This window comes from Trichogramma pretiosum, unplaced genomic scaffold (genome assembly GCF_000599845.2).
Source record: "Trichogramma pretiosum strain Unisexual culture from Peru unplaced genomic scaffold, Tpre_2.0 scaffold20, whole genome shotgun sequence".
In the NCBI taxonomy this organism is placed as follows: domain Eukaryota; kingdom Metazoa; phylum Arthropoda; class Insecta; order Hymenoptera; family Trichogrammatidae; genus Trichogramma; species Trichogramma pretiosum.
In genome coordinates, this window is record NW_019641696.1 from 1,386,723 (window position 1) to 1,404,288 (window position 17,566).

At 36.7% G+C, this 17,566-nt stretch overlaps 2 protein-coding genes across 3 annotated transcripts; both read left to right on the plus strand.

Moving 5' to 3' along the window:
- The first annotated feature begins 632 nt into the window (after positions 1–632).
- LOC106656549 (AF4/FMR2 family member 4-like) lies at positions 633–16,276 on the plus strand. 2 transcript variants are annotated; one of them, XM_023462036.1, is made up of 3 exons: positions 633–1,409; positions 14,679–15,178; positions 15,248–16,276. In XM_023462036.1, exons 1-3 carry the CDS (start codon positions 1,300–1,302, stop codon positions 15,526–15,528), a joined length of 891 nt encoding a protein of 296 aa, XP_023317804.1. In that variant the 5' UTR covers positions 633–1,299; the 3' UTR covers positions 15,529–16,276. The 2 variants fall into 2 exon arrangements, with proteins under 2 accessions (XP_023317804.1, XP_014233077.1); XM_014377591.2 differs by having other exon boundaries at positions 15,251–16,276.
- Positions 9,802–12,292, plus strand: LOC106656551. Its single transcript, XM_014377593.2, has 3 exons — positions 9,802–11,119; positions 11,390–11,561; positions 11,639–12,292. Exons 1-3 carry the CDS (start codon positions 11,079–11,081, stop codon positions 11,762–11,764), a joined length of 339 nt encoding a protein of 112 aa, XP_014233079.1. The 5' UTR covers positions 9,802–11,078; the 3' UTR covers positions 11,765–12,292.
- Positions 16,277–17,566: the final 1,290 nt, after the last annotated feature.

The window sequence follows — 17,566 nt, forward strand, 5'->3', positions numbered from 1 at the left end:
TCATATATACATGTATACGAGTATAACATGCATATGGCGTCGTCGACGTTGACTGGGGGGAATATCCTTAGTGCACGCGTGCGTACGCGAACGAGCGAGTACATGATCCTGCACTACATACACATATCGCTGCACGGTATATACCTATATAGAACTGGAACATAATAATAATAATAATAATAATAATAACAATGATCCGCGCTGCTGCCCATTCGAGCGAGCAAGTACACGTGCACTCGCCGTGCTCACGCTGCTGTGCGTTGGTATATATATATGCGAGAGACAGATCGGTCCGCGTGCTCCCCGCCGCTCTATGCCATGCATATACTATGTATATACTCCCGGCGCAGTCGTCGTCACACATGCACGCACACATTTCGCGGCAGAGTATACGCGATACGAATATACATACACACAAATGTATATAGTGTACGTGTGTCAGTGTGTATATGTCGGCACACACGCAAAAGCAAGACAAGACGCGCGCGGACGGATACTATAGTGTCGTATAGAGATTGGGAGGGGGAGAGAAACTCGCGTTTAAGGCCGCGCCGATATATATGTATATATCGTACAGTACGAAAACTTCGGAGCAGCCCATGTATATATACTACTATGTATACACGACACCGCGCTGCGCTGCTGCTGCTGTTTTAGAGTAGCTTCAGTCCGCTATAGCGCGTATAGCCGAGCAGAGAGCAGCAGCATTATCGTGTTGTCATAGCAGTTGCGTGTGCTGCAGTGTGCATTTTATCATCGTTATTGAATAAAAACTCGCCGCGCTAAAGAGTACTGCCAAGCCGAAAAGAGCTGCATCCGACCTGTGTAACAATAACTCTTTTTTGTAACCTTTTTCGGACAGGCAGTGTGTCGTCGGTGATTGTGCGAAACAAGAAAAAAAAAAGAAAAAAAAACGGAGTCGAGTATTGTATTTTATCGCGCGAAGGGAGGCACACGGTCGTCGAGAGTCGTGCATCACAGTGAGTGCGTGTGAATTGGCAACGTGTTGAGTGCGTGCATTTTTAGTATATATACACGACGCGCTCGTGTCGCGATCGAGCCTATTATAACGCCGCGCGCGCGAGGCTCTCGAGGAAACGAGGTATCGAAATTATTTCGTCCAATCGAAATAATTACATCGTATACACAGCATCTTCTTGGGAGCGAGTCGCGCCCGTCCACCACCACCACCCATATATATATATATTCGCGGACGAGCTGAAGCACAGCAGCTTGTATCGGGGCGTTAGCACGAATCAAAACACACGCACACACGGACAGACATACACGGCATATAAAATGGGAAACATGGTGTCATCGACCGTGGGCGACGTCGTTCACTCGACGCTTACGCTCTTCGCTCTCAGGGTGGCTTGGCTCCTGCAGCTCTCCTTCGACCCCACGTACAGGTAAAAACATTATACATCTATATCTCTAAACATTATTAATAATAGCCCATCGACTCGTCGTCGTCAGTTGTTGCGCGCTGTGCTGCGAGTCGTCGTCGTCGTCGTCGTCGTGACGGATCTCTCTCTCTCTCTCTCTCTTTGGCGCTGCGCTGCAGGTTATGTAGTTGCAACTCTTGCCTTTATATACACATCGAAAGAGACAACGACGACGACGACATGTATTATAGCGCTCAGCTGTGTATCGTTGCTAGCCTACCTATATACTTGGGTGTGTGTATGCATGTATATGTGCCGCTGCTGCTGCTGCTGCTGGGTTGAGAAACGCACTCGCTTGCTCGCGCTTGGACGTCGTTCAAAATTCCTCGCTCGGAGCTGCTGCATAACTGCAGCTCGTCAAACGACTTATAATAATACTCGAACCATCTTTACAATCGTTTTCTCGACTCTCGCATACACACACACACGCGCGCGTGCGTCGTCTTTCTATTGTTTTACAATCCTGATTCTCGAAGCTACACCGATGCAACTAAATTATTACATTTATAATTGCTCGCGCGTCACAGCATCAATCTCTCTCTCTCTCTCTCTTGGCGTTAGTTGTAATCCTTTTCGAAACGATCCGTATCTCCTGCGTCTGGGGCCCCCGATGGATTGCATATCTATACGTAAACTCTATAACTGACGCGTGTCTCCGAACGCTACGTATAAATATACATAAACTTGTTGCGCTTCGCTGGCATTTTGGAATTTTCGTCCTCCTCTTCTCTGCAGCCACACCTATCTCCGCTCTCGAGTCAACGTCGCGTGTCAAGCCTTACAATTATACTAACTCTCTTTTATTTTTCCCATATATATTATAATTGACCCGATCTCTTCCCGGAAAGAGTCGTTCGAGTCGCTGATACTGTGTACGCGCGATCGGCATTTCCTGGAGTACGCAAAAAAAAAGCTCACGCGACCGAACGATGTATCTCTAATAATTAGCCGTGTAACTTGGGGTGATAATGCACGCCCGCGCGCGGGGAACGTGTCGTGGTCGCGAGCTGCAAGACAGAGAGATAAGGCGGCGGTGTGTGCAGTTTGCAGCGATCGCGCGAGGAAAAACAATAGATGCGTATCGCTTCGACGGCGCGCGAAAAGCTCGTAATCGATCGTGCACAAACATAACGATATACTTATACCGGTTTGATGTTTATATAATTTGAAGTGTTTTCAGGCAGGGAAAATTCATGTGTAAAAAAAAAAAAATATTTTTTGGGTTATTTGAAATGTCGTATATAAACGAATTTTTTCCCGACACAAGACACTCGTATAACGATAATCTGAGTGAGTGCACTCGAGCACGACGACGACAACAACGGCGCCGCCGCCGCACGCTCGCAGTCAGTGTCAATCTTCAAACTCGAGTGCTAATTGTCGCGCTTAGGTAATTTCTCGCAATTACTTATACCATATATACTATATATACGCGGGGCCAATCCTTGGCCTCGCGCGCGTGTAACAGCAGCAGCAGCAGCAGCACCGGCTTTATAATATTACATTATTATCTCGTCTCTCGGATTTTTACACCGAGCAACATAACGAGCGTCGCGCGTAATCTCGGCACCGAATTCCCGGCATAACTCTATCCGCCTCGGCTAATACGGCGAGTCGTGAATCGGCTCGCGTAGTACCTTATATTCGTATACGGCGTGTTGTCTTTTTTTTTGTATATATCTTGATTCTAACGTATGTGCGACGAGTTTTTGGTGCGACTGCCTTCGAGTGGAATGCGCGTCTCTTTCTCTACCTACGCAGCCTCGAGTATATATATATATAATTCAAAAAAAAAAATGCACGATGACCTTGGCGCGTCTGCACAAGAGCTAATCTGCGTGACATATTATGGGGAGAGGGAGAAAAACGACCGAGAAAAGTAAAATCAAACGCTCGGCTGGGTCCTAAGAATTTGTCAGAAAAGAAAAACGACGAGATCGATCCTCGATCCTGATTCATTAACATTATCCTCGGCTGCGTCTACCACTCACAATGGGCCAAGTTTCGCTGCGTTTTTGACTCCTCGTCCGCCCATCGCTTTCACTCTCTTGTAATATATGGCTGCGTGCACGTACTGCGTCTCTCCATCTTTATACACGCGCGTTCGATTTTCACGTTCTTTTAATTTCTTTTTTAAAACGTCGCGTTGGCCACTACTGGCTGGCTGCATTTTTCTTTTATTTTCGTTCGCGTTCCCGAAGCCCCGGAGCCGGCGGCCCCAGACAGAGAGCGATAATAAAAAAGAAAGTGAAAGCAGCAGCAGCAGCAGCAGCCGCTGGTATGCACATCTCTCTCTCGCGCGATTGCGTAATCTACGGTACGAAAATAATAAAAAAAAAATCCACATATCGCACACAATATAAGGCGTATGTTAGAGTCAAATTGATGTTCGCGTAATGTTTATGTATGATTAAGATTCCGTAGACAGCAGCATCGAATGATCGAAATTATCCATCATAAGGAAGCGCATCATTTCCATACAACAACGATGATGATGATGATGATGATGATGACGATGATAGACGCACTTGACAGCATCGGGTCTAAATAGTCGCTTCTCTCTCTCTCGCGCGCGCGCGACTAGTAGCTAGAAGCAGAGTTTTAAGTACAGCCGCACTCGCAACAAGTGGCCGCGCGCACCGTCGCGCTCGAGTTGCGTGTCTCCGCTTCTAAAGCTACTCCGCAACTATATACAGTAGTGGTAGTAGTAGTAGTATGTATAAAAGGGCGTGCATCGTCGCAATAATGCTCCGGCCGCTCGCGACGACGGCGACGACGACGATGACTCATACTCGGCGCGATTTTATACCATTATCATTGTTATGATTGTACGTAAACGGAGTAGCAGCAGCATTCACAAAGACAGACACACACACACCACCATTAAAGAGCGTCGTCTTACCTTAACTATACTATTCGCACGCAGCAGCGGAAAATCTGCAAGATCGCACGATCGTTTTACATTATTTTTTCTTTTTTTTTATTTTTTCAATAAAAATGTCATTAGCCCGACGAAGCATCAGAGTGGCCGATAGGTGAATCAGCACTCCTCGAAAGTATCCGGAGCGTCGGAGGAATGTCGCGGCGCTGTTTAGAGCATACAGCGAACGTATTAATAATTAAGCTGAGCGGAGCGAAGTCCTTCTATTGTTAACTCGGGTCGAGCTTGTAAACACGATATCTCGATAACCGTTCAATTGATTGGTTTCAAATTTTTATGGTGGCTTTGTATCGACCTGGGGATGTGCTGTATAAATTCTGAAGTCGTTGCGAACGTCTTCAGGAATGTCTTCAGAAGTGCGTTGAAATCGGTTTTTCGAATGAGATGTAAGCACATAAAAGGAAGAGCAAGTAGGTGTCAAATGGGTTCACGTGTTAAAAATTCTAAAAGTCTTCAGAAATGTCTTCAGGAGTGCGTTTAAATTCATGTATTGCTATTGATCGAGATTGACGCATATAAATGGAAAATGTAATGCGCGAAATAGGTTTTAAATGCTGTTACCTGTTTAGTGTCGTGAATGTCTTCAGAACGTCTTCCGGAATGTCTTCGGGAATTTCTTCAGAAGTGTATATAAAGTGTATATTAAATATTTAAATGCTGTTACGTGTTTGTCTTCAGAAGTGGGTGAAAATCCGTTTTTCGATGGATGCGGGAGCGCGGGAAGGGAAATCGCAAAGGCTGCAGTAGGTGTAAAATGCGTTGACGTGTACACATTTTTGAAAGTATTCAGAAATGTCTGCGGGGGTGCGTTTAAATTCATTTGTGGCTATCGATCGAGATTGTGGCGCATAAGTGTGAAAACTGTAAAGAACGAAGTAGATTTAAAATCCTGTTACGTGTTTAAAGCTGTGAATGTCTAAGTAGGGTCAAAGTTACAAAGAGTGAAGTAGCTGTAATCGCCGGTGATGTGTTTAAATTGTTGTTTTCGATTGACGTGAAAGACTGCTAGAATCGAATCACGCCTTCAACTGTTCTGGTGTTTTAATAAATGCATGCTAAGAATTGGTATAGGATTAAAGAGATATATGCTACGAGTTTTTTAGTTTGTGGTGTAAAGTTTATTATTAACATTGACATTAATTTAAATGTTTATTAAATTCTCGTTACTTCATACTAATTAAAGTATGAAATTTTAAAAAGTTATTATATTAGTTATAAAATGCGTGCGTTGTACGTTAGTTGTATAATACATAATAAAGAGTTTTTGTAATTTATATAGAGTGTATTATTGCGATTCATGTGTGGCGTATTGCTCGTTGAAGTTGAACCCTTGAATGCATGTTTATTTTTGATGGATATAAGTTTGAGATTAATTACTATAATAATTACTTTAATAATAATAATTTCATCTGATTACTATTGGTTATGCAAGAGTCTCAGACGTTTTAAAAAACTGTTACGACTTTTTATTACTTGTGATCTTGATATCAAATCGAATCGTTTTTTGTCGTAAAATTTGGAGAACATTATATTTTCTATAGATCTGACACGGCTTAATGCGACGTATGTTATACCGCCAGTCATTTCTTTACTGCCTATGTCAATAACGACGTTATCGAGTGTTAGGCCTTGTGATTTGTGAATGGTGATAGCGTATGATAATGTAAGCGGAAATTGTTTTCTTGTACATTTGACGCCTCGTGAACTCCATGATCTTGTGATACATTTAATGGGAAAACAGTTATTGTGGACGAAGGGACCTGCAAATGCGTCAAATTCTACCATTATTGCGAACGGTAAATTGGGTGGGTCTACGTCGGAGTCGTACAATATAGCTCTTACAGTACCTATAGATCCATTTATCAGACCTCCTGTTACCCATACATTTGTTTTTAACATTACTCGGCATCCTATAGATAATAGTAAGATGTGTTGTAATCCCGATAACGTGTCGTCGCTTGCTGTAACTGCAATATCGGGCGTGTTGTGTGATTTTATTTTGATGACGGGCGTATTATTGATTTTGAGTTGTGTTTCGTTTCGTTCCTGTACTTGTATATTAGTTGCATATAAATGTATTGAATTTTTAAATTGTAGTTTGGTTTCAATGGGTAAAATAGATTCTCTGCGTTTTGCTAGCATTTCGTAGTCATCATTTGTGATGTTGCCTGATGCTATGTTGTTCAGTAGATTGATGAAAGGGGTATTATTTGTTTGTCGATGGTTGGTTGATAGCTCTATAAATCGTTGAAAAGAATTAAAAATGATTGATCCGTTAATGGAGAACTCGTCGTAATGTGATGTGCTGTATAAAGGAGCGTCTTTAACGGGTGGTAATTGATTGAAGTCGCCTATTAAATAGACATATATGCCGCCGAATGGTTCATCTACGTGTGGAAATAATTGCCTGCACCGTCTGTCTATCTGATGCAGGAAGCGAGCACCAATCATAGACATTTCGTCAATAATAAGAAATTTGAGATTTTTTTTTTCAATTTGAAATTTGCGTAATGCTTGATTTTTTAATTCGGAAAATGATTTATGAGATATGGGGAGTTTGAAGAAGGAGTGTAATGTTTCACCATTTATGTTTATAGCGGCTGCGCCTGTTGGAGCTGTTAATGCAAGTGCATCTGAATTTAATTTAGATGTGATAAGATGTCGCATTCTATGAATGATAGTACTTTTGCCACTACCAGCTTTACCCTGTATTATGTATCGTTTAAGATTATTGGACGTAGATTGTTCATTACTATTATGAAGTAGTATGTACTCTATTTGTTGTTGAACAGTGTGGATAACGATTGATTGATCTGGAGATAATGAGATGTCTATGGATGCATTGTCGACTGTTTGTGGTGATGTACTTGATGATGATTTGTATGTATGGAGAAATTGGTTGATTGCGTCAAATGATGGATACTCGTTTGTATGTTGTTTCCAATCGTATATTACGTCCATTAATCGACAACCAAGCTGAGAGTCGTTATCATTCGTACGTAATGAGGATGCGAGTTCGAATGCATTACGATGTATGTCGTCTTCTGTGTCGATATTGGGGTCGTCATTGGTTTCGTTGTTATTGGGGTCAAGTGATGGTAAGTCGGGTATGTGGTGATTCGATATGTTGTGCTGTTCGTATAAGTCTTGCCACGTTGTGTTGTTGCCGTGTTGAAGAGTGTGAAACGGTTCGATGTTGGATCTGAACGGAATGTGCAGTATACATTGTTGCTTGTAATACGATGTATTTGTGTTTTCGTCGTTAGTAGTATTGTACTTGGGAAATATTTGTACCACTGCGGGTTGAAGCCTTTTAGTGTAAATTTTACATCGAACGTAAAAATTTTTAGCGAATTCAAAGAGAGATAAATGTTCTAAGGTTTGTGGTTGATCTAAATATTTCTGTAAGATCGATTTGATATCTCGGCTTATCTTGGTTGATTTAGTCTGAAAATGAAATATGAATAGATGTATATATGAAAGTGTTGTATGATAAAACCGTAAAGTTGATTGGGTTGTTGTAGAAAAATGTTGAATACCTTCAATGCTTCCCAGCACTCATCATTTATGGAAATCGAAACTACGGGTCGCGATGAATGATACAGAGGCCAGCCCATCAAAATATGCGTTACTTCTTNTTTTTTTTTTTTTTTTTTTTTTTTTTTTTTTTTTTTTTTTTTTTTTTTTTTTTTTTTTTTTTTTTTTTTTTTTTTTTTTTTTTTTTTTTTTTTTTTTTTTTTTTTTTTTTTTTTTTTTTTTTTTTTTTTTTTTTTTTTTTTTTTTTTTTTTTTTTTTTTTTTTTTTTTTTTTTTTTTTTTTTTTTTTTTTTTTTTTTTTTTTTTTTTTTTTTTTTTTTTTTTTTTTTTTTTTTTTTTTTTTTTTTTTTTTTTTTTTTTTTTTTTTTTTTTTTTTTTTTTTTTTTTTTTTTTTTTTTTTTTTTTTTTTTTTTTTTTTTTTTTTTTTTTTTTTTTTTTTTTTTTTTTTTTTTTTTTTTTTTTTTTTTTTTTTTTTTTTTTTTTTTTTTTTTTTTTTTTTTTTTTTTTTTTTTTTTTTTTTTTTTTTTTTTTTTTTTTTTTTTTTTTTTTTTTTTTTTTTTTTTTTTTTTTTTTTTTTTTTTTTTTTTTTTTTTTTTTTTTTTTTTTTTTTTTTTTTTTTTTTTTTTTTTTTTTTTTTTTTTTTTTTTTTTTTTTTTTTTTTTTTTTTTTTTTTTTTTTTTTTTTTTTTTTTTTTTTTTTTTTTTTTTTTTTTTTTTTTTTTTTTTTTTTTTTTTTTTTTTTTTTTTTTTTTTTTTTTTTTTTTTTTTTTTTTTTTTTTTTTTTTTTTTTTTTTTTTTTTTTTTTTTTTTTTTTTTTTTTTTTTTTTTTTTTTTTTTTTTTTTTTTTTTTTTTTTTTTTTTTTTTTTTTTTTTTTTTTTTTTTTTTTTTTTTTTTTTTTTTTTTTTTTTTTTTTTTTTTTTTTTTTTTTTTTTTTTTTTTTTTTTTTTTTTTTTTTTTTTTTTTTTTTTTTTTTTTTTTTTTTTTTTTTTTTTTTTTTTTTTTTTTTTTTTTTTTTTTTTTTTTTTTTTTTTTTTTTTTTTTTTTTTTTTTTTTTTTTTTTTTTTTTTTTTTTTTTTTTTTTTTTTTTTTTTTTTTTTTTTTTTTTTTTTTTTTTTTTTTTTTTTTTTTTTTTTTTTTTTTTTTTTTTTTTTTTTTTTTTTTTTTTTTTTTTTTTTTTTTTTTTTTTTTTTTTTTTTTTTTTTTTTTTTTTTTTTTTTTTTTTTTTTTTTTTTTTTTTTTTTTTTTTTTTTTTTTTTTTTTTTTTTTTTTTTTTTTTTTTTTTTTTTTTTTTTTTTTTTTTTTTTTTTTTTTTTTTTTTTTTTTTTTTTTTTTTTTTTTTTTTTTTTTTTTTTTTTTTTTTTTTTTTTTTTTTTTTTTTTTTTTTTTTTTTTTTTTTTTTTTTTTTTTTTTTTTTTTTTTTTTTTTTTTTTTTTTTTTTTTTTTTTTTTTTTTTTTTTTTTTTTTTTTTTTTTTTTTTTTTTTTTTTTTTTTTTTTTTTTTTTTTTTTTTTTTTTTTTTTTTTTTTTTTTTTTTTTTTTTTTTTTTTTTTTTTTTTTTTTTTTTTTTTTTTTTTTTTTTTTTTTTTTTTTTTTTTTTTTTTTTTTTTTTTTTTTTTTTTTTTTTTTTTTTTTTTTTTTTTTTTTTTTTTTTTTTTTTTTTTTTTTTTTTTTTTTTTTTTTTTTTTTTTTTTTTTTTTTTTTTTTTTTTTTTTTTTTTTTTTTTTTTTTTTTTTTTTTTTTTTTTTTTTTTTTTTTTTTTTTTTTTTTTTTTTTTTTTTTTTTTTTTTTTTTTTTTTTTTTTTTTTTTTTTTTTTTTTTTTTTTTTTTTTTTTTTTTTTTTTTTTTTTTTTTTTTTTTTTTTTTTTTTGTGATTTCTGTTTTTTGTACTCTCTTTTATCTGCCTCGCTTAGTTTTATATACGTGTGGCGCGTACGCTCATAAGATTCGTCTACTGCGGAGAGGCTCGTGTATAGGTAGCAAAGGTTGGCGACGATCGTGCGACTATACTTCGCGCGTTCGGTAATCCGATCCTGCTGGACTTGCTATATGAAATGTTTTAACTGTCTGAATCGGTTCCGCGTAGCACTTGAAGCGCGTGAAAGCACGCTATGATTTAGTAACACAGTAGGAATAAATGAGAATATATTATTTTTGTGGTTTAAATTTAAGTGAATGGTTGAGTACGTGGGTGAAGTACGGGTTAATGTTACTGTAAAATTAATTTTATTTATTTATGCTGCTGTGGCGCGGATATCCCCTTATTACTACTATGTACAACCTTCAAGACTCGTTGCATCTCGACTCGAGACTCTATACCAGCGCGCATTGATGCACGCACAAAACATGCACACCTACACAAAGTATATATGTGCAAGTGTATGTAAAAAAATAATCCTATGATGTTCACGAAAGTGTGTATGATTTACAGTTAGTCCGGAAAAAAAAATGCAGCTTAAGTGCATACAAATACATTTTTACTGCCTGGAACAGGTACTGGAGAGACGTTACTCGCAAGTACAGCGCTACAAGATCTACACGTGCGCAATTGTGTGTCAAATTGTATGTATGTACGTATACAAAATACCACATGCACCATGTCACACGCATATACGCACAATATACAACGTAGAGTCGAGTCAAATTCGTACGCAATTTGCGTAGGAACGATGAATAATTTTCTATTCGATACGCGTAACAGATGACCAAAAGAATGCGAGCACGTACAATTGATTAAGGGACGATAGCGCGCGGTATCACGTTCTTATATATATTTCAATCCCCACTGGATCTTTTGAAATGTGTAAACACATAATAAGAGCGTTGTGGGACCATTGTTTCATACTATTAATTGATGTGTAGACATTTGTAGCTTGGTATGTACGCGCAAGACGCGTTTCGGTTCATTTGTCTTCGATATCCGAAAGTGTAATACTCGTAGTAGCGTTTACATGTGTATACCATAGTTACAATTGTAAGCTCAATAGGCGTGTGTACGTGTTACAAGTTTTTCGTGTTTTATTGTGGTATATTTTGTGTGCAGTAAAGCTGCGTTCGTTGTAAACGCGATTGTATATTCGATTTTTGTTTTTTTGATTATCCTACAGCTAATAATACGCATTCGATCGGTGTTAGTCGATCAGTATAAAAAGGTTCGATAATGGAACGAGGACGCCGTTTCCGCGACCGTGTAATTATGAGGTAAGTATTTATTATCATATAATGTATTGTAACACGTTAAGGAATTTTTTCATGTCTACGCTACTAATGTGAATGCCGCGTGAGATCAATTTTCTTATATGTAATAGTGTTTATATATGGACAATGTTTACTACGCTGTTAACGTCGGTGGTGATACGCGTCGTGCTTAGAATAATATGCGAAACAATTGTAGCCTTGGTCAAGTAATCAAACACGTTCCGGTGTTGACAATTTATTACTTAAATAATAAACATTCTGTTTCGTTTGCAGAATATTTTCCAGTTTTCGAGGCAGAGTGGTGTGTATATCGCCATTGGAAGAGCAGGAAGTCGATGGGGAACTTTGTCGAACGTTCGCGTTCGATGTTGAAAACAATGCGGGTTTGCGCATACGGTGCAAGACGTCGCAAGACTTAGCACGCAGATGTGCGAGAGTCATTAAGGTAAATTAATTATAATTTATAAAGCTATTTTATAGTGTAATTGATAACATAGTGAACTGTATGCTTTTTACTTTCAGTGGGGAACGTTCGTGTCAATGCGAAATATATTTGCGCGTTCTTCAAGGGACTGGCACCTTATGGGAAATCACTACGAGGCCGTAGTGGACGAAAGCTCCAGGTTGAGATATGTAGGAAATGTATAATTGTTGTTCGATGTATTGTTTATTTATTATGTTTTTTTACATTTGTTAAATCGTATTTATATACTATTGTGTAAATATAAATAAATTATGTTGTTATGTAGTGCATAATTCGCATTTTGTACGTAAAATGCAATTTGTGGGTATTTGATGTAATAATGCCTCAATAAGTGCGTTATAATACCACGTTAATGTGTTTGATTTGTGTATTGTAAAATCCGTTGTCATCTATGTATTGCGTACCGTGTATAATGAATCAATTATATTTACATGTATACATATTGTAATTAATTTAACAAAATGCTTAAATCAGTTCAGATTAAATATAATATGCAATAAATAAAATACAAGCAATCACAGTTAAATGGTGTTCTTATGTTCATCTAATATTTCAATATTTTATCTTATGGTAATCTGTCTTGTTCGCTTGAATTACCTTCCGTCTCCAAATTATAAGTCGCAAGATTCGCCATTCAATCTGAACTCTGCAATAATTAATCGACACATTGAAAAGTCATGTGAGTTTCGTTACACAATATGTACGGCGAGTTGCATTGAAATTGCACGTTGCATTGGAACGACAGTCAGTACTTTGATTCCATTTCCAAACGTGAACTTCTCGATTAGAAGATATGTAGACATGTATCGAATATGTTTCCGACACGCGACAACGCGGTATTGCGATACGATTTCACTCGATCTGCACGCGTATGCAGTATGCAGTATGAGTACCCAACAGCTGCTTATATTTTAATTGTGATTTATTGACAAAAAAAATTTATATAAATATATATAAAATATGTGCTACATCGAGTTTCGCTCAGCTTTAGCAACTGCGTTGCCACTAGTATAATAATACGGGCACTCGTCATTTCTGCGCCGATGATTAATGCAAACACGTACGAGCAGCGCTACGCACGCATTAAAAACCCCGGAGTGTTGCGATAGTAGTAGTGGCAGTAGTAGTAATAGTAGAGAGATAAGCCAGCCGCGGCGACGCGTTCGTCAACCGCTGTATAGTAAACGCTTTTCACTCTTACGAACTCGTATATTTATGCTTATAAATCAACTGGGACGCGCGACTTTTAATTGGAAATTAATCGTTCCTTTCCCCCGTACATTATACGCGTACGCTACTCGTGCTCGCGGCTTTTCTCGCCTCGTAACGCGAGAGAAGTAGAAGAAAAAAAAAAGTAGCTAAGAGATGGAAAAAGCCGCATCCACGGGGATCCGAGCTATCCGCGGAATGCCGCGATAATTACCGCGTGTACACATAACACATAATAGACAGACCTTCGGTGGCCTCTGTATATGATGCACGCATGTGTATATTGTATACGAGAGAAGATGCCGAGGCCGAACGCCGTAAATACTTTCACTCTCTGGCGGATACACACAACGCAGCAGCAGCAGCTCTGCACTCTTGTCATGCGGCCGCGTCCACTTATAGTTCGAGAGGGTTATTGACAATTTGCAAAAACAAACGGAAATCGCGCGTGAGTGTGTGCTTTTTCTTTCCCTGCATCTTTGCCATCGCACACCGAAAATATATGAGTTTATTATAATACGCTACCCGGATCGCGGGCTAAAAATAGGAGCGAGAGAAAATGAAGAAGACGCATATATAAGCACGGACATTGGCTCCTCTCGCGAGTCAGCTTTTTTTTTGAAGAAGAAAAATAATTTCATATTGTTCAGTGGAGCTTTAGACGCTGCATATAGCCAGGTTAAAAACGAAAAAGACGTCTCTCTGTCTCTCTCTGAAATTATAATTACGCTTGCTGGTGCTTTGCGAAACTCAAACAAGCGCGGCGCGCGGATAATCACGTTGATGAGCAGCGCATATACAATGTTGTACCTGTTTTGACTATATTACAATGTAACGACGACGACGACGACGCAACTTCGTCACGGTCTTTTGCCTTATTAGAAAAATATTATTATCATGTTAGGTTCGTTTCGTTCGTGTATAGCTATGACTCGCCAAGGCTCTTTTCTTATATGATACTAAACTCCTCGGGGGTCGCGCGCACTTTATTATCCATATCTCTCTTCTATATAATACAACATTGTCGTCGTATATCCGACGATCAATTCAGTCGTCAACCCTTGAAGGTCAGCTGCGAGTTGAAAAAAATGTTTATAACGTATGGGTGAATCATCGTTGTGTTACACATCTCGCGCACGAATGACCTTTTTCGGACTTGATATTATTCCCGTGCGTGCCGATTAAGAATCCTGAATTATAAGGAACCCGAAGTCGAGAAACTTCGTACTCGTGTATTATTTTGTGAATAGCTCCTTTTTTTTTGTTCGTGTATAATACGCGCGGCGCGTGCGGCTGAAAGTTCGAGGTCAGAGCAGAGCACGGCTAAAGCGTGTGTGTATCAGCTGCTGCTATACGACGATTTCTCACTCATATCTCTATCTCTCTTTCTCGAACCTATCGAAGAAGCCATGCGATTGTGTGCGATGCGTCGTCTTTGTTTGTATACACACACGTACTCGCGACGTTTTCGCACACTGACGCACAAACACATCGACTACGACGTCTTCTTCGGAAAGCGATTACACGACGACGTACGACTACGGCTATCGCGCGCATTGATAATACGAAAATGTCGAGTGTCTGCCGTTGTGTTACGATCTGCGATGTTATTACGGAGCTCGCGCTTTATTATAATCGATCATCGAGATAACGCGCGTAACTTGAATTGTTTTATCTCGCGCCCACGCGCGTTATTGGCGTTTCGAGAGGGAGAGAGATAGAGAGAAATGCAAGTATAATAGCCTATTTCGAGCTAGATGACGTTTTATTGTTGCATGCCGTCGATCGATTGACGATGATTAATTCATCGATGTTAAATTTAAATATTATCTCATTTTTATTTAAATATTATCTCTTTTATTTACACAGCCTAGTCGAAGGAAGAGACGACACGGTCGTGCCGCCGCGCAAGAAGCAACAAATTACCGCCACAGATTCCACGGACCAAAAAGCCGCCAACAACGAGGAACAACAACAACAGCAACAACAACAGTCGCCGCACCAGAGCTGCAGCTCGCCACAGCTCAGCAATGCACAAGCAAAACGACAAAGCTACGCGCACAGCCGAGGAGTCGTCGAAACGAACTCGGACGGCAATCCACAGCAGCAGCGCAGACACACGACGACGACGTCGCTGCACCAGCTCAATCGACAGACGAGACGACAGCAGCTGAAGAGCAAGACGCTGCCGTCGAGCTTCGACGCGTCGCTCCTGAGATCGGCCGCGGAGGCGACGGCCGCCGCGTCGGCGGCCCATTGCACGGTCCTCGGCAACTCGTCGGCCATAATGCAGAGACCCGCCGCCTGGGAACTGAGCCTGTCGTCGTCCGGCTGCTCGTCGAATTCCTCGGCATCCTCCATGGAGTCTGGTAAGTGTGCTCGATGTTGGCGATAAAAAAAAATTGGTTATATAATAATCTCTTGGTTTCTCTCTGAAGCAGATTCGGATTCCGAGACGGCCCTCAGAGTGTCTATCAACACGTCGACGAACGAGCTCCAGGACGAGAAGGCCACCAAGTGCATGATCGCGGCCGAGAAGGAGGCCTTCCGACGCACCTGCGCCCGCGGCTACTTCACGCGCTCCAAGAAGGACCGATTTCTCAATCATCTCAGGATGGAGAAGCGTCTCAACGATCACAATCTCGAGGCTTTCGGCATAGCCCTCAAGAGGCACACGCTTCCCCGATGCAGCGGCTCGGAGCTGCAACGACTCGTCTGATACAGAAGCACAATTTTTTTTTTATCGTTATTATTCGCCTTCGAGTGTGTTTTGTTTAACGTGAATGTCGATGATGATGAAAACAATAATAGTGTAACCGAAAAAAAAAACTACCCGAGATACCTTATTAAAAACAAGAGCTCTCTTATTACAAACTGCCGCTTCAATTGCGTTTGTACTTAATATACTTGTTTTTTTTTAAATTTTATCTTTTTCACATTCGACAACAAACAAATCATTCGCGAATAATGAGAATCGAATAGCCTTCTCATTATTGACGCAAAGGTAGTTTTTAATACAAAAGAGTAAACAGTCAGTAGCCGACGCACAATGATCTTTTTTTTTACATATTAAGTACGTTATCGAGCGTAAAAGACAATCAAATAATAATCAATTTATAAAAAGCCTATATTTTTTCCGGAAGCGTGAGCGATTCTGTCTTTTTTTTGTAAACAAAGTATGAACGTGTATTGAAATAAACTAGTCCGAGTGCATGGATACATAGCGCGTAATACATAATAACGTCAATTCTTCCGACACAAGAATTTATTTCGTTCTCCGCGGCTATAATATGAAAATTGTTATGAACAAACCGCAGCAGCCGCTTCGCCGATAGAAAGAGCGAGAGAAAATATAATCAAATTGAAACATTGTAGTTATTTACGAGCCTAGATAAGATTGATGAATAGTTTGTAAGAGCTAATAATACAGAGCATTGCGGGATAATGTTACATGTATATCTGAAAAATCCGAAGAAACAAAAAAACTTGTAACTTAAAACGATTTTTTTTTTAATTTTAGCACATTAACTTTGAAACATTTTTATAAAGAATGAGATAATAGCAAAGAAAAAAAAATCGATGACAATTTCGTTTTATATATTGCTTCTGCGAAGCCAAATTATGTGATTTTTTACGAGAAAAAGAGGAAAAAAATTATTTACAAGTATAATTTACACATAGGTAAAAATACTATTTTCATCAAAGGTTAGCGTTCGAGTAATAAAAGGGACTAACACGTGATAATAGTAAAAAGCTAAGTATATATATTTTAAAGAAAATAGAAATATAGGAAAACATTTTTTTTACCTAACCGTTTAAAATGTTATCTTTGTAAGAAATCGATATTTTTTATTTTGTGAAAGCATAAGCTTAACGATTTTGACGGCTGAGAAATAAGTTACAGTCTGTTGTAAATCGCATGATTTATGAATATAATTAAACTTCGACTGAGAAGCAGCAGAAAATTCGATTTCATTGTCAAAAAAGAAAGAGAATAAATCAAGCTTGAGTTTAATAAATTCGTTGCGTATGAAAAGAGCGATTACTAAGTTTATTTGGAATTTTTTTAGTGCCTTATCATACATGTACAATGTTAATTAAACGATAGTAAAAAAACGAAGTCGCACAATTGTGAAAAATACCAATTATTAATTTACAACTTAGCCATGTGGCAGCCTTGTGTATTGTACAAGTCACGATTGCAAGAGTGATTATTATATATATTAGAAATAAATTTAAGTCTTGTGAAAAAAAGAGTGTGAAAAATTTTGCATAACGAAGCGTTCGATATTTTTCCATTCGATACATTTAAATTTTGTATTGTATACGCGAGGAAAATCTTCACACGCGAGACGTGGACATTTGTTGTGTGTGAGTGCATATGTAAACGACGAGAGATGGGGGAAAAATTGTGTTATACGATCTGTAAAGTAAGTTAATGAAAAAAAAAAGAGAGACAGTATATAGTTGAAAAGTAATAAATTCGTAAGATCTGGAAAGTTAAGCAAGGGAAAGCGATATGAATATATAGATCTGTAATGGGCAGCACGAGTTCATTCGTTATATATTTGTAACACTGATCGACAGTAATGAGCGTTGTGTATTTTTTCATTATTTTTGCTAATACATTTTGCAATTTTATCTAAAAAAAAAAAAAAAATAACGATGTCGATGATTTATATACCTGACCCTCGAAGCGACAACAGCTACACGCGATAAAATCTGCACCCCGATTTTGTTCTTGCAGAAGTCTACGT

Coding starts and splice junctions, on each gene's coding strand:
- LOC106656549 (XM_023462036.1), top strand. CDS start 1,300: ATGGGAAACATGGTGTCATCGACCGTGGGCGACGTCGTTCACTCGACG. Junction 1,410..14,678: donor TCCTTCGACCCCACGTACAG/GTAAAAACATTA, acceptor TTATTTACACAG/CCTAGTCGAAGGAAGAGACG. Junction 15,179..15,247: donor GGCATCCTCCATGGAGTCTG/GTAAGTGTGCTC, acceptor TTCTCTCTGAAG/CAGATTCGGATTCCGAGACG.
- LOC106656551 (XM_014377593.2), top strand. CDS start 11,079: ATGGAACGAGGACGCCGTTTCCGCGACCGTGTAATTATGAG. Junction 11,120..11,389: donor CGCGACCGTGTAATTATGAG/GTAAGTATTTAT, acceptor TTTCGTTTGCAG/AATATTTTCCAGTTTTCGAG. Junction 11,562..11,638: donor GATGTGCGAGAGTCATTAAG/GTAAATTAATTA, acceptor TTTTACTTTCAG/TGGGGAACGTTCGTGTCAAT.